Source organism: Platichthys flesus, chromosome 2 (genome assembly GCF_949316205.1).
Source record: "Platichthys flesus chromosome 2, fPlaFle2.1, whole genome shotgun sequence".
Lineage (NCBI taxonomy): Eukaryota > Metazoa > Chordata > Actinopteri > Pleuronectiformes > Pleuronectidae > Platichthys > Platichthys flesus.
In genome coordinates, this window is record NC_084946.1 from 6,723,387 (window position 1) to 6,739,560 (window position 16,174).

The 16,174-nt window shown below is 38.8% G+C and overlaps 1 protein-coding gene across 1 annotated transcript; it reads left to right on the top strand.

Moving 5' to 3' along the window:
• The first annotated feature begins 3,068 nt into the window (after positions 1–3,068).
• On the top strand, positions 3,069–9,391 carry LOC133960493 (eukaryotic translation initiation factor 4E type 3-like). The gene is made up of 7 exons (XM_062395140.1): positions 3,069–3,368; positions 4,687–4,759; positions 5,736–5,830; positions 7,161–7,221; positions 7,309–7,375; positions 7,474–7,629; positions 8,564–9,391. The coding sequence occupies exons 1-7, from the start codon at positions 3,190–3,192 to the stop codon at positions 8,608–8,610; spliced, it is 678 nt and encodes a 225-aa protein (XP_062251124.1). The 5' UTR covers positions 3,069–3,189; the 3' UTR covers positions 8,611–9,391.
• Positions 9,392–16,174: the final 6,783 nt, after the last annotated feature.

The window sequence follows — 16,174 nt, forward strand, 5'->3', positions numbered from 1 at the left end:
TCTGTAGCCCAGGATGCGACGCACGTACCCCTGCATGTAGGGAGAGCAGGCCTGATACAGTCTATGCCTGTGATCAGCGTGGGGGGGGGGGGGGGGGGGGGGCTGTCTCCATGCACACATCACATGCGAATACTGAGGTCCTCTATCAGTGCACTGTATTTAATGTACCAATTATTATTATTATTGTTATTAATGTCAGGCTTTATTACAGTTCGAAGATCATGATGATCAAAAATCATTATTTTTCATATCTGATATTTATGTAAATAGTTAAAGGTTTTTATTATTTTAATTTGATTGCAAGCCCCAGCCTTGGATAAAGTTGATCTTATCTCATCTTATCTTACCTTTCCTTTCCTTTCCTTTCCTTTCCTTTCCTTTCCTTTCCTTTCCTTTCCTTACCTTTCCTTTCCTTTCCTTTCCTTACCATATTCAAGATTCAAATATATTTATTGTCATTATACTCAGGTACAACATATGGAAAACATATATGTAAATATAAACCATAAATAGAGTTACAACAGTAATAGCAGCAAGGGATTTTAATGATAACATAAATAACTATACAGAAAATAGATTTGGTATATTGAAAATATTGTTTTTCCTTATTTTCTTTTGTATTTATTATTGCAAGACAACAGTTTTTCATCCAGGACATGGTGAAACAATACACCCCAGCCCGTTCACTCCGCTCTGCATCGGCCAATCGGCTTGTTGCTCCCTCACTGGCCTGAACACTGAACAAAATCATGACTGTTTACTATACCAAGCAGAAAGTCTACATCTCTTCCGACTATACCTTGAATAACAAAACAAAAAAGGTAGCACTTATATGCCACTTACCTATAGCACTTTGTAGTTTGGCTTTCTTGAAGCAAATTTGTAATTACTTTATTCTTGTTGTTCTGGGTTTGTACTCTCATGGTTGAAAGCACTTATTGTAAGGCGCTTTGGATAAATGCGTCAGCTAAATGAAATGTAATGACAGGATTTGTTGTTTAGATTTTTCATTTTGTATTGAAACCTTGATCACACACTTTGTCCACGTTGGCTGTTGGGATTGGACACTTAAGAAGTGACTCTTTTTGTTGAGGTTGTTTGAAAATAATATGACTCACTTACAAACAGACCATAGTAAACACTCATCGATAAAGCAATGTAAAAAACCCATTGGAGCTAACTGTGTGGGTTCAGCCGAGGTGACATAGGCTGGTTTCAGCATAGGCTGGTCTGGATGTTGGTTTGACAAAGACTGTAGATGATGACCTTTACAGAAATGACAGTGGATTTGACAAGTGGCTTGAAAACAGCTGAAGAGGAGTGATTCGCTGTCATCTCAAAAACATGACTTCAACACAACTCCGCATAAAGAACTTACACTCTTAAATAATCCAGAGGATGTCATATCAATATGTTAAAGACCTCTTTCTCTGAGCAGGACTTTAAAGTACAGTTACCATTATGTGACCAGGCTGAACTTTATGCTGCTGCTGCTGCCGTGGTTCACCAGCACCCCCTGGAGCCTGCTGCATGCAGCATCATGAGCAAGGACAAAATCCTACAAAACTGTCTCACTGACAGATATTGGCTTTTTGGGAGATTTAATACCCATATATGGACCAGGAATGACCCACTTTGTTTCATAGTTCCCACTTTCTATTCAGAGTTTGGCCTGGTTATGATATTTGACCCTGTGATCACTGGTAAGTTGATCTAATCAAGTCCAGAGCAATAATCAAAGATGAGGCTCAAGATGCTACCACAAACAGTGTATATCCAGATAACACCAGTGGATCATTCATATTGCTCCAACTGTCAAGTAGGTAGGTTGGCCCAGTTCAGCATTAATGTTGGACACATATTCTACATATTTGGGGTTCTATGGTGAGACAGAGTTGATGTTTAGGACAGGTAATGTTATGCTAATATCCTTGTGGGGAAACTAGGATTTTATAAAAAAAGAAGAAGATTATCCTTGGGCACTAGTTTTGCGGATATATAGATTACGTTTTTTTATTTGTGACCTTGGAAGCCCTTCTTAATATATTAATAATATTTAACTAATTTTGAGTCTGTACATTGCAACGCCTATTAAAACTTTCACATTTTCATACAGACAGATCTGCATAAAGGGGTTTTCCCACTCTCTTGTGCCTGCAAAGAGTGCAATAACATGATGCCTCACTCTGGGGAAAAAAGTTGCACATTTCCTTGTCTGCATAAGGACCAGTCCACATTCATGATCGATCCCAATTTAACATTTATAACCTGCCAGAGGATCTGGCTCTTGACTGGTTAGGCTGTTCTCTTCTAATGGGGGCAGAAGAGAGAAAGGACACAATCAATTCACTTGATACTTGTACTTAATACAATCTGAGTACCCTGTTCCCCCTCCTCTCCCTTTTGGCTAACATACTGCTCCACACGTTCAGAGTAATTTCTCCTGCAGATTGTGTTCTAGCAGTGCTGAACTTTCTCCTTCCAAGATAAAGGACGCAGTTGCATTGTACCACGGGAGGTGGACTAGTGGCAGAAACTTGGACCATGGGCAGTAAAGGTCTCTGGTTCGTCTCTGGTTCGACTCCACGGAGAAAAAAATAAAAGACGAACCTGGATTGATCTGTCCAAAAAATCCAAGAGGATTCTCCCTACCCTGTCTAGTGCCACTGAGCAAGGCACCTCCCCAACATCTGCTCCCCGGGCGCCATACATGGTTGCTCACTGCTCTGTGTGTCCTGCACCAGATGGGTTAAAAGCAGAGGTTACATTTTCCTACAATTGCATGAGTTATCCTGTGCAGAACAGTGCAAATGACCGTCAACAGAAACGTTGCTAAAGTGTAAAAGCCAAATAACAAATATAAAAGCCACACATTATATATGGTGATTTTTCTGGCTGGTAGTTCAACATATTCATTTTTATTTACAGTTCACTGATAGTTGACGTTTCAGTCTAGTTCCTCCCCCCGACATTCAGTCAGAGTGAGAACTCTACTCCTGTTCCCCCTCTCTGCTCTGTGGTCTCGACCAACCACTGCGTATCTCCACGGCGTCGCCGTGACGTAATCGGTCGGCAGGCGGAAGAGCGGTGTGTTTGTGTTTGTGGGATCAGAGAACCGGCCGCTGAGCGTCGTCTCCAGCAGGTCGTCACCGGGAACGCGGTCGCAACCTCAGCTCGGTGCCTGGACGAATGGCGGTTCCCGGGGGGGAGACGGGTGTTCAGATGGACGGAGCGGCGCTGAGCGGACAGACGGTTTCCTCTCACAGCGACATAGACATCGACGAGGAAAAGTTGGAGAATATCACAAAGAAACACCGAGAGGACGCGACTCTTCCTCTGCACTCACCCTGGACCTTCTGGCTGGACAGGTACGGTCAATGTCCTCTGCGGGCTGTGGGGGCTCAGAGGCCAGGAGCAGCTACAGTGGAGCGGGGGGGGGGCGTGTTAGTGAAGGCCACCGCTCACAACAGGCCTCCTGGAGCTCATGTAATGTAACTGTTTTTAACCATTTATAAGCAGAACAGTTATTCCACTGAAGCTGTGCGGTTATACAAGGTTATATCATCGAGTTCACGAAGAGGATGGTGTTCAAACAAGTCTCAGGAAGGGAGTGTTTCCAGTTTCTGTAGAGAAAACAGCCTTTTGTCCGGGATCTGATCACAGACATTCAAACACATCCTGGCTGGGACGCTTTGCCTTCTCTCCTCTTTTATGAGGTCACAGGATCCATTGGTGTAATGCTTCACTGTGGAGCAAAGGTTTCCAAACTCAAGAAGACAGTCAGATTGGATATGTCATCTTTTAAAGGAGAGACACAAAGAGAGGAACCCATGGACCGTGGGACCCATTGAAACACGCATCACGCTCAAGTATCTTATTACTGAATATTGTATGTGTAACAACTAGTTAATGAATTTTAAGAGTTGTTTATTTGGGTTGTGAACACCTAAAATTACTCAAAACCACTTAGTTTAGTTGATATCCAATTCAACAGTGCAATTAATAATATAACGAATATAGGTGTATTGAGCACTAGTCTAGCACTAGTACTAGGACATTTACCACTGGTGTTCTTCATGGAGGAATTATGAACAATTAAACGTGCATGTTAACAAAGCCTTTTGTTGAAAAATAAATAACAACTGACAGTTGAAAGTAATGAATGTGATCAACCTGCCCCAAACAATGCCGTCCCTTAAGTAGAATGCTTTTATAGCTTACTGATCTTGGTTTACGTACCATATGCACCATATAATCATTATAAATGTGCAGTAAGAGGTCAAGAAGTTCCAGAGGTATGATTCTTACAAAACAAGGACACCATACAGATATAGCACCAATCAAAACCCAGCAAATGTCAGGACAATAATACAACAATATGCAATAATAGGCTAATATAATAAGTAAAATCACCATTATTAAAAACATTACTTCATACAGGGCATGGTTACACAGAGTAAACAAATCCACGAAGGTGGGATTTGAAGGTGAGGAGAAGGTCAATGTCATAGATGGGTTGTTGGAGAGACGAGTAGAAAAACTTGAAATCAAACATTTAATGGTCTGGGTATTTTAGATTTAATTTTGAATGGGTAATCAGTCTAAGGTCTGTATATGGGTGTTAGCAGTATACCTGTGTCTTCTGTATCTCCTGTCAACATAAACAGTCTTCTCTTGTCATTCTAGGTCATTACCGGGCACGACGGCTGCACAATGTGAATCCAACCTGAAGAAGATCTACACAGTACAATCTGTTCAGGTGAGACGTGGCGTCGGCTTAAAGAGCTTCATCATCAGAAGAGCAAACAGATCGAGTGCATGACTCTGCAAAGCGTCAGACTTGCCTGAGTGATTAATGTGAGGAGGGATAAGCAGTTCTTTGTTAGTTAAGAGCTACAGTCGACACAAATTGCGGAACAAATCTAACCATTACATCATCACATCATGGAGCATGTAAATATAGATAGAGCCATGTTACATCAGCTGAGTCACTGAGCTGTTTGTTACAATGCATGTATTACTGCTTAGTGACACGATGTTCTGATGGCTGCAGGAAATGTTCAGAGAAAGTTCCTCTAATGTTTTCATGTAGACCATCAGTTTGCAGACTAAAGTCAACTGAGCAGAAGATGTGTCCCATCTAAGATGAACATTAAATCAGCATTTGTGATGGTGTTTAGGCTTTGTTTACAACCCTGTCCCTGTAAACAAAGAAGTGAAACAGGATTGTAGTTTCACTTTCAAGAATGAGAAACACTTCAATGCCATGTTTTGAACAGATGGTCACACTCTGTAACATTCAGTGCTTCGGTGATAGTGGAGTAAACAACAACATAACAACCTGAAAAAGACACAGACTGACAGTGTGACACAATTTTGTTTATGTTTGATTTATAGTTTTAACATTGTGCCTTTGTTTTATTAGTTTCTTGGCACTTTCAATATATTGTTCATTATACAATATGGGTGATTTAAACTGTATGAAGGAGGAAAATATTCTACTTTGAAAAAGTTTTAGCTGTTAGCGCTTGAATAATAAATCAACAAGGCCAATCGTTCTGATGCACTGTCACTTTAGAAGAGTTGCTTTATAAAGAGCTCGGACAAGTTGATGTTAAACTCAGAATGTGCTGCTTAGTATCTTATAATCCAAAAAGACACAAAGCAATGTTTGTGTTGTGTTGTAAAAAAGATACTAGATACTAAGCCTCATGTGTGTGTTCTTGTGTTAACAGTTGTTCTGGAGTGTGTACAACAACATCCCTTCAGCCACAGCCTTGCCTCTGAGATGTAGCTATCACTTAATGCGCGGAGAACGGAGGCCACTGTGGTGAGATTGTTAATTTTTAGAATATTATGTCTCTTTTCACCGAGGGCAAATTATAAGTGTGGGATCAACTGGTATGAAACAACTAGAGATAGACTCTGTGGTCTGTGTCTGCTCCACATGCTGTTTCAGGGCAGTAATGGTTGGAAGAAGGAGCTTGTTTCTTTTATAAGCTCCTCAGGAGGTGTAAGGAGGCTCAGTTCGCCCCAGAAGGATGCGTGTTGAGTGGGGCTGGCAGCTCATGTTCGGTGATGTATCAGTACGTCGGTGCCCCAACAGTGATTGCAGAATACAGAAGGTGCTCTTCCATTTAGTAAAATCGTTCTGTGGTTGTTTCTGAGCCGTCTCTAGTGCATGTGCCAAGGAGGACAACCTCGCCGAGTTGCCATCATGTGGTACTTTGGTCATGTTTTTAGTGTCCTCTCGCGAAACCTCACAAATGCTAATCTTGTCTGTGACGCACCACTGCAACATTGGCTGTAGCAGGACACCCTGACATTAGTTGACATTCCAAACTCTAAGAAGAATCGCCTACTTGATACTTCAGAAACTTGGGCTCAGTTAATATATTACACTTGTGGAATCTGTATCCTGGACCACAGGTCATCCAGTTCCATGAATTATGCGCATAATGATTTTGGTCCCTTCAATGCTGAGGAACAACAGCAGAGTCTGATCATTTCTGGCGGACTCTGAGCTTTTCTCTTACTCATTTTAGCTGCATTGCCTTTTCTAGCATTTTTGGAATTGGGTGGTTAGTGGTGATTTGATCAAGTTAGATTTATTTTTTTGGAGGTTGGAGAGGCCCTCGCTTTCATCTTGTGCCCACATTCTTTCTCAGTTTCACAGTGAAACTCTGTTTGTGAGTGTGTGAGTGTGTGTTCTTGCCACTGTTTGCACAACATGAACTATCGTGCGGCATATGAGTGTAAATTTGCCCGGCACAGACTTTGATTATATGAGAATAAAAAGTCGGTCGATCTAAGTATCAGTGCAGTGTTTGGTAACCAGTTAAAATATAATAAAAGATTTCCTCCAGCTGCTTTGGACATGGTTAACTGATTAACTGTCAAATGTATTTAACGTATGACATTGTTTTACTTTGGAACCATAGTCATTATTAAAAGACCCACTGTTTATCACATTACATAATAAATGGTTAGGTATAGAATTACATTATTACATTAACACGTTGGTTGGGATTGACATTTTAGCTTTTTGACACCTGTTTACATTAGACAACATTATGTCTGTTAATTGAAGTAAGATCTGTAATGTAAAACTGATCCCTCTGTACAGTTTCTAGTGTTTCGTTCTTCTTTTCTTCTACCAGGGAAGAAGAAAGCAATGCAAAAGGAGGAGTTTGGAAGATGAAAATACCAAAAGAAAGCACTGTAGGTGTTGTACTTTGTTTAGCAAATTTTCAAATAAAAACATAAAATGATAAACAATGTTTCATCTTGTCTTTCTTCATGTTTCAGTTGGCAGTTTGGAAAGAATTGTTGCTTGCTACTATTGGGGAGCAGTTTGCAGATAACTGTGCATCAGGTACACTCATTTGCTTTTCTAAATATAGCCTTTGTGTTAATGTCATATTTATCTGCTGTTAACTTTGCTGCTCCTTTTGTCCTCCTCGTGTTTCACAGATGATGAGGTGGTTGGGGTCAGTGTTAGCGTGCGAGATCGGGAAGACGTGGTGCAAGTCTGGAATAAAGATGCGTCTCTTGCAAACGAAGCAAATATCTTGGGAAAAGTCTGTGAACTCCTCCCGAACACATCTTTTAAGCATGTTTTTTATAAGTGTAAGTATGCCCATCTCTTTCACTTCTATTTATTCTACATGTGGATTCAAAAACAGATGGGAGGTTAAGCTTTGCATATGCTTTGTCAGATGCTATTGCCTGTCATGATACAGCAAAACACTCTGCACATTGAAAAGAGATAGTTTCAAACAGAGCATGTAAGAATTTCCGAGCGGGATTTACAGCGGGGTTGGTAGCCTCTGGGCCTGTAGGCCTATTTAATCCAGCACATGATACAATTCATTAATACACAAAGGAAACTTGGACAAAAAGTTCTAATGAAGAAAAAATATATTTATTCCTGTTAGAAGAAAATGGCCAAAAACAAGAGTCTAACATTTCCTCAAGGGTGTGCTTGAATGTGCTGGTGAGTTTGCAGAACTCCTTCAGGCATTTGGAGAGGTATCAGGACATGAAAAATAAACAACTGAGAATATTTGTTTTAATGTGGAACAAGCCTGACAATCAACAACACAAAATAATCAAACTGCAAAGCAACTCGAAATACTGAGGACTTTCCCATTTTTGACATGGCTGTAAGCCAATCAGGTCTTACTGATGTTGAGAAAAAGGCAGCAGGGCAAATATGACAAATGTCATTACACTCCTTCATACCTGCTTCACGTATCGGTCAAACAGGGTTATCCTGTCACTGCCTCTTCAAAATAAAGTGCCAAAATAATATAAACAATAATATTTAACTCTGTGTACACCACAAGGAGTACAGAGGATTTTCTTGAACTTTGCACCAGCCTCAGATTTTTTTTTAAACTTTCAACCTACATTTGCATCTGGTATATCCCATTCATAATTCTGGATGAATTACTTTTCATAACAGGTTCTGTGGTTCAGGTTTATAATGTGTCCTGCATGTAAAATGACCCTTATCTACGCTGTTCAACGGTTTCACCATGTATCACTTTGACTTTTTCAGCTCACATGGAACATCATGCCTTTGAGGGAGGACGCTCAAGACGTTAGAGTGTGAAGCACTTTTGATTGTGTTTTTAGGCCTGAACTCTGTAACACTCATAAAGGCTCTGCCCACAACCTAATCTAGGATATTATTTTGCATTCAACAAGCAAATGTTATCAATATATTTTTATAACCTTTAATGACTGATGCCTTGTTTCATTTCGATGTGGATCCTGAAGCTCTGAGCTCTTCAGACCATGTGTAAATCTCGCCCCCAGTTCATTAGTACATGATGGTTTTGACTCCCTCCTGTACTGACCTGCACTGCCATGGTCCTGCTCTCTGTACAGGCCATTGACCTTACAACTAGGATCTGGTATAGAGGTAACAACTTAATAACCTAGTATGTTTTCAACTGTTTTATTTAGTGCCAAAGCACTTTTTAGTGACCCCGGCTGGAGTTTTCACCTCATGAGGATTGCATTTTCCCTTATATATGGTTATATGTCGGTGGAAAAAAAGATCATGAGTCAGTGCAGCAGGTTTCTTTAAAGTAAAGAACTTTAACAGAGATAGTGCAATCATGTATTTTACACATACTTTTCCAGTCATTTTATGTGACACTTTATCACCCAGTCTGAGTCACACAGTTGACACAGTTACTATTACTTTATTACAGCGTAGGCTCCAGTAAACTTGAGGCCTTGTGTTATTGTATGTCTCACCACTTTTATAGTTCAACTTTGGACTGGTTGATGAGTTGGTTATAAGGGAATGAATTTTCCTTTTGTTAACAGGATTTTGTAGTGTTAAGGACAAAGTGAATAAAATGTAAGTTAAAATAAATGTTCTCATCTGTGTTTCTTCTTGCATCTTAGATCTATTAAAGAACAGTGTTTCCATTCTGAAATGTTGCGGATGTGTTAATACCTCAGGGTTTCAGCATCTTTCACTTATAGCAAAGCCAGTTTATGTGTAGATTCCTTCCAGTCTTACGTTACACCCTTTGTGCTAAGCAGTGTATTTATTGTGTAATGCAAGACAGGGAAAATGTAAAGGTCAGGTGTGTAACAATGGCGCCTAAGATGTAAGATGGGTTCTTATCTCCACCAAGGATGTTGTGTTTATTTATCTGTTGGTTAGCAGCGTTACGTGAAAAATACAATACGGTTTACCACAAAACTTGTTTGAAGGATTATATGGCTCAGGAAGAACCCAATACATATTGGTGCAGATCAGTGCATCAATAGATTTTTGCGTTTTCACCAGCGAATAATTAATGGATCTAAATGAAAAAAAATCTGGTGTATGTAGAGGAATGATATCTGAGAGTGTGTGCTATTTGTTGCATCTTGATTCAATTTCAGGGGAGTGTTGGATCTCGTTGGAGATATGAGCCTGTGATATGCGTGCCATTCTAGTTTGAAAAATAATTTCCAAACTTCTCAGATCACAAAGTTTTGATTTGCTGTCAATAGGTCTATTTCTTACTGTGGACACTATGAAATGTAGGAGGAGGACTCAGAGATTTTACAGAGGGAGAAAAGAAAATCCTGGCTACGCCTGATTGTGTGGACCTGCTCCCGAATTAAATAGGTTCTTAGGTTTTAAATAGGTTTCATGGAAATTGGTTCAGTTGTTGTTTTGTGTGATCCTACAAACAAACAAATAACCAACAGACAAACAGCAATGCAAATATAACCTCTGGTGAAGCTAAGTACCAAGCACAAGCTACCTTGGAAAGTGTCACCTCAAAGCTATGTGGAAACTGTAAAAATTAGGAACAAAATATGCAGCATGATTTATCTTTGTGTCCCGTTGCCATCAGATAGAATAAGAATAAAGTAGAGCAAGGTGCCTCGTTAGTGCGCAAACAGTATTTCAGATGAAGTATAGTCCACTAAAGTACATAGCTCCAGAGTTTCTTGAACACTTGAATGAAGTTTTCTTAACTGTCTACCAAGAAGTCTGGGTTTGGGACCACATGGCCTCTGTAACTCTGATTGAATATTTCGATATAGTTTGTACTCAATCTAAATCAGTTCTTGTGATATGACTCTTCATTTTTATTGTTTGTTCCTTAAACAACATTAAATTAAGTAAAATAGTAATGAGACAAATAAAATAAGATCAATAAAAGGAATTAAATCCCAGAACCTGCTTTCTTTAATAAATCATCATGAAGAACACTTTTGATATTACATATTATAGTGATGCGATCCATTGTTTGCTATAAAGAAGAAAACTATTTCAATTTAGTGGAGTTCAGGGTTGGCTCATGTCAATATTTGGCAGTGTGGCTTTTGTCGGGTCACAACAGTGTCAGTGTTAGGTACAAACTTTCTCATGTGTACCCTAAACAGTAGTCCTTCGTGTTTAAACTTCCTGGATGTAAATTCTCTCAGTCAGTCTAGAATAACTGCATCCAATGTTTTCACATTATATCTGACAAAAACTAAACCAAACCAGACGTTCATCCAAACCACATAATATTAGCTGTTTTGATCTTTTAACGTGTCTGACAGGCAGATACATGATGTGAAGGTCTCCTGCGAAGAGGCTGAGGGTGAGCAATTACATGAACAGCATGCTTGGGTTTTAGAGTGCCTCGGTGTCCCCTGGGGTTATAAAACACATTCAAAAAGCTTGTCAGTAATTTAGAAAACCAGAGCAGAGTGCATCTACTTCCACTCGGCTCTAATGAGGGCTACATGCTGCACATCTAAAAAATCCTTCTGTCTGGCTCACATTTGGATACAAACTTGACCGTGTCCAAAGTCAAACATTTTAAGGATTCACCAGCCGGTAGTTTGTGCAGCTAAGAAACATTGCTCTAATGATCAGATGGAGGAGCTAACTCTGCTAACAGCAGCGTGTGTAAAGAAAAGCTTCATTGATGTTTCAGGGAAGGGCTCCGGTTGTTCTATGATTCGTACTGACACACACACACATTGTTACAAACCTAATGTCAAAAAGCAACACATCATTTTCACTTTGGACCTCCGTTAAAGCCCAACAGCCAGTGATGCTGTTCAAACTGTAATAGTTGTTATATCTATCGAGTTTGCCAGAATTAATTATCTGTGTAAGAGTATTGTTGAGAACTGTTCCAGGTTTATCACCTGCATTGTTGTGAAATGAGGGAAGTGTTATAGTTTTACACTACACGCTGCGAGTACTGGTCAGAACGTGATGTTATTAGTTTTCATCGTACCTGTTTGTTATAAACACTGGCATTTAACAGCGGACTTTCATGCGCCATGTTTGTATTGGTTGTGTACAAAAATCGTACACAGTATACCCTGTATATGTTTATAAGACACTTAAAATAAACAGCTACAACATGTAATTCCTTTGAGTCTTCCCTTGTTTTATATTTCTAAATGATTCCATGTAGTGCATGTTCTTTTTTTCCAAGATGTTGTGTCTCTAGAGATGCAGCACATATGGAACATACCAAACAAAGCAAATACAATGAAAAATACTGACACTTAAACAGTGTCATGCATTAATATGTATGAAGTTGTTTCATTTAGGCAAAACATCCATTAAATGCTGAGTTGTTGGTGCAGAATGTCCAACAAATATTTGATTTATTAAAATAGACACAACAAGGTATTAAAATGTGATGTGTTTTTAAGTATTAAACGAAAAAAATGAAGATGTAAATCTATTACAGTTATTTATCCATGCATGTTTAGAAAGATAAACACTGCTATAACAGTGCTCTCGTATATTTAGAAAGGCAGAATACAGCACATCATATCATAATCTCTTGTTTTTCCTCTTTCACTCCTTGAACAGTTCTAAACTGGTCATTGTCTTTGGGGCTCCATCAGAAGTCCTCATCCTTTCATTACACGTGGAATGCTACAGCCTGGGGGGGGGGGCGAAACACAGTATGAAAGCCATCCATCCCCCTTTGGAAATCAAGAGGAGCTCCTATTCATTTGCTTAATTACCTAATTAACAGAAAGCTAATTACTTTGTTGTGTGCACGCGTGTGTGTGGCGAGGACCTTATGTAACTGATAGCGATCCTCAATTAATTTGCAACTACACTCCATCAAGTCAGGGCCTTAATCCAGGCGACACATCAGCGGCGTGACAGGGGAAGAGCGGATAATAAATTCACACACAAGGCTGTTGTTGGGCACCGCTGAGCTGACACATCCAGTGTTGACATGCAGATCAAGCCACTGAAGAATTAGAAAGCTTAGATGGTGTGTGAGATTGCCTTCATAACGCCGTTAGTACACAGGCATTGTCCTCATTAATTACACCACACAACAATGTTTACTACACTATGAATAAAAACAAGTGTAATCCATTGAAAGATTGGCTCAATGTACAAATCATTGAAAACTACAAATCCTGTTATAAGGATTGAAATAATATAGTTATAACATGGGAGATTTAAGTTCACAAAGTGAAAAAGTCATTATTATTTCACCACTGAGTAACACAGTCATGATAAAATATATTAATAAAATAAATGATTGTAAATAAAACTTTCTCAGTGTGATGAGAAAGTTGTTTTCTCGTTAGGACATGGAAAGTAGAAAATGTCTCCCTTTCAAGAAACAAGGGTGCATTGTAATTATTAAAAGAAAATGTAATTTTCATTTTACAGTTATTCCAGGTCTGGTTAGGGGGTTTATGTGAATGCATGTGTGTTGCGTTTCCTCATTCACATGTTGACATCAAACTCTCCAGACACCAGTTATCACTGTTGCTCTCGCTTCATTGGCCCAGAGGTCATTGAACACATCACAGTGGAGTTATAGGAGATACTGATGTGTTTGCCTCCTGGCTACTTGCTACCATATATAGAGGGCATCTTTACAGCGGGAATATGGGGTTTCTTTTAGCTCGTCAAATTTGCTCTGGCCTCAATTTATTCAATGGCCTCCTGTTTATTTTCATATTGATTATAAAATTGTATTGATGACTTTTAAGGCTTTACACAACCAAGAACCTGGTTCTGTCAAGGATCTTCTCGTTCCATATGAGCCTGGGTGTCTGCAGATGAGCTGAAAAGTGGACCTCTGGTACTTCCCAACTACTTTGGGTATAGTCGGTCACTAAAGGTTTTCATGCTTTGGCGTCTCAGGACCGTAATCTGACTTTCCAGCTGAGATCAGACTTTGTAAATATGTTAATGGTCTTAAGCCCCTTCTTAAAAATTAAAATGTTCTTTTATAAAGCTTTCATTTGTTTGAAATTAATTTCATTACATTGACATTTTATCATTGTATTTATCCTTTTTTGTTATGCTTTGTCCACTAAAATAGACAATGACAAACACATGTTCTTTCTGTTGCTCTCTCTCCGTTGCTCTCTCTCTCTCTCTCTCACTCTCTCACACACACACACATACACAAACACACACACACGTACAATAGAAACATTTTAATTGCCATTGATACATCTTTAACAATATGAGTAATTTATACTTTTTATTATGTAAATCGTTTTACACAATGGTTGAAAATTGTTGATATATTCGAGATGTGTTTCCTCCAAAACCTTTAAAATACCTTATAACCTGAAGTGTGTATATGACCTTTTTTTGAATTGAGAGTAGGAAGGAAACAGGAAACCATATATGTTTTTATTTCCTGTTAGGCTTTTTTCTGTGTCACTGTGAATTAAGACTAACTAAACTGTGAAGATGATTGTTTGTCTTGTTTACTGTGAGAGTGTTGGTGTGTCCGATTCCCAACAGAGCAGAACTCAGTTGTTCTGTTTGATAACATTTAAATGAGAACCTGGCTGAACCTCGATGAAGATTGTGTTTCTGTGGCCAGTGAGTAACCACACATTTTTAAGAAACAGAATATAACAACAATCACACAGTTAGTACTATATTAAGTAATAAAAAGGTATATACAGAGCACAGTAGTGATAAAGAAGATCTCTGATAATCTAAACAAATGATCTGTCACAAAAAATATTCAAAAAACAAAAACACACCCCCAATCCACATCCACCAACTTACATGGTACAGAAGAAGTGGTTGCTCTGTGGACGTTTGGTATTTTATCCTTGTTACGACACATGGTCAGAGGGTGGCGCTGTCTACTTACAAACAATCTTCCCTCGCAGGGTTTATCTGCAAAATTTATCATAGATGCAACCATGATATATGCATTTACGTTCACAGTGAAATGAGCAGAGTTTCTAAGACCTTGAACAAGGACAAGATGAAGACGGAAAACACACTGACGTAAAATATTTTTCTCTTGAGACTAAATTAATGTTGCTTTGAAACGAGTGTTAACTGGACTGTTGAACCGGCCCATGATAATTCTCCTCTTCAGGGAAGGTGACAAGCGATTTTAATTACTGTCATAATGCCTGTGCACTTTTCCCTGTGACAGGAGGCTGTTTGGGGATCAGCAAAACCTTCACAGCAGCAAAGAAAATGTTGAGAGCAAGTATTGCTGAAATGTATGTGCAGTCATGTTGCCTTTAAAATACAATTAAGTGTTTGCCCACTGGTCAGATATAGTGTCAGCCCAGCAAACTGAAAGAACGCGTGCTTCTCTTGGTCCAATATGCTGCTATAGGATTACAGATTCAAGAAAAAGTGACCATTAAAAATAAATTCTACCTCCCTGCATAGGCTCCCTGTACAATTGTATATTTAAAATCTATTTAAAAATGCATTTTAAGGCTTAAAACATATAGCGCCTATATATATATATATATCTGACCTATATATATATATATATATAGGGGCTTGATATATATCAATGATCTTCTAACGCCCTAAGAGCCTATAGGTCATCTTATTTCAGCTGATAGTGGACTTCTGGTATTTCCAAACTCTGATAAACTGAGATTTGAATAAAAGGACAACAAAATAAATTAAAAAATAAAACATTTTCCCTTAAGACTAAATTAATGTTTACTGGATTTTTGTAATTGCCCCTGATAATTCTGACATGAGATTTTAGTTACTGTCATAATGCTTAATGGAATCAGCAAAAACTTTCTAAGCTAAGATAATAAAAACCTTTGGTGAAATTTACTTGTAGCCATGTTGCGTTTCAAAGTACTATAAAGTGTTGGCCCACAGGTCAGATATACTGTAGTTAACCTGATAGCCTATTGTGCTTTTGCAAATAAAAAAAAACTTTAATATTTTCTTTTGAGAATGACTGTTACTTTAACTCGAGTGTGAACTGGACTGTGACAATTCTCCCTCTCTCTGTGTCAGGAGGCTGTTATGGAATCAGTCAAAGTCGACAGAAAAAAGTGAAGCTGAGTTTCTTTATTACTTTTGATGAATGTATTTTTTTAGTCACGTTGCCATTAAAGATGCTATGAATACTTGGGCCACAGGTGAGATAAGAGTGTGCGCACAGAAAAATGAAAGAACCTGCTTCCACCATAATATCAGAGAAGTTATTAACCATCAGAGCATTTCATCTCTCTGCTACAAAGCTTTGGACCAGTCGTGATGAACCTTACATTTATTTAGAAAAGAAAATGCATGGATGGAATTCGTATGATATAATAGAAGTTCATTGAGCCTCAGTTGTAATTAGTCAGCTCAGACATTTTAGCTTTTCTGACAGCCCCCTCTCTCCTGTCACACTTTCTGCTAAAACTAATGCATATC

Coding starts and splice junctions, on each gene's coding strand:
- LOC133960493 (XM_062395140.1), top strand. CDS start 3,190: ATGGCGGTTCCCGGGGGGGAGACGGGTGTTCAGATGGACGGAGCGGCG. Junction 3,369..4,686: donor TGGACCTTCTGGCTGGACAG/GTACGGTCAATG, acceptor TTGTCATTCTAG/GTCATTACCGGGCACGACGG. Junction 4,760..5,735: donor ACACAGTACAATCTGTTCAG/GTGAGACGTGGC, acceptor TTGTGTTAACAG/TTGTTCTGGAGTGTGTACAA.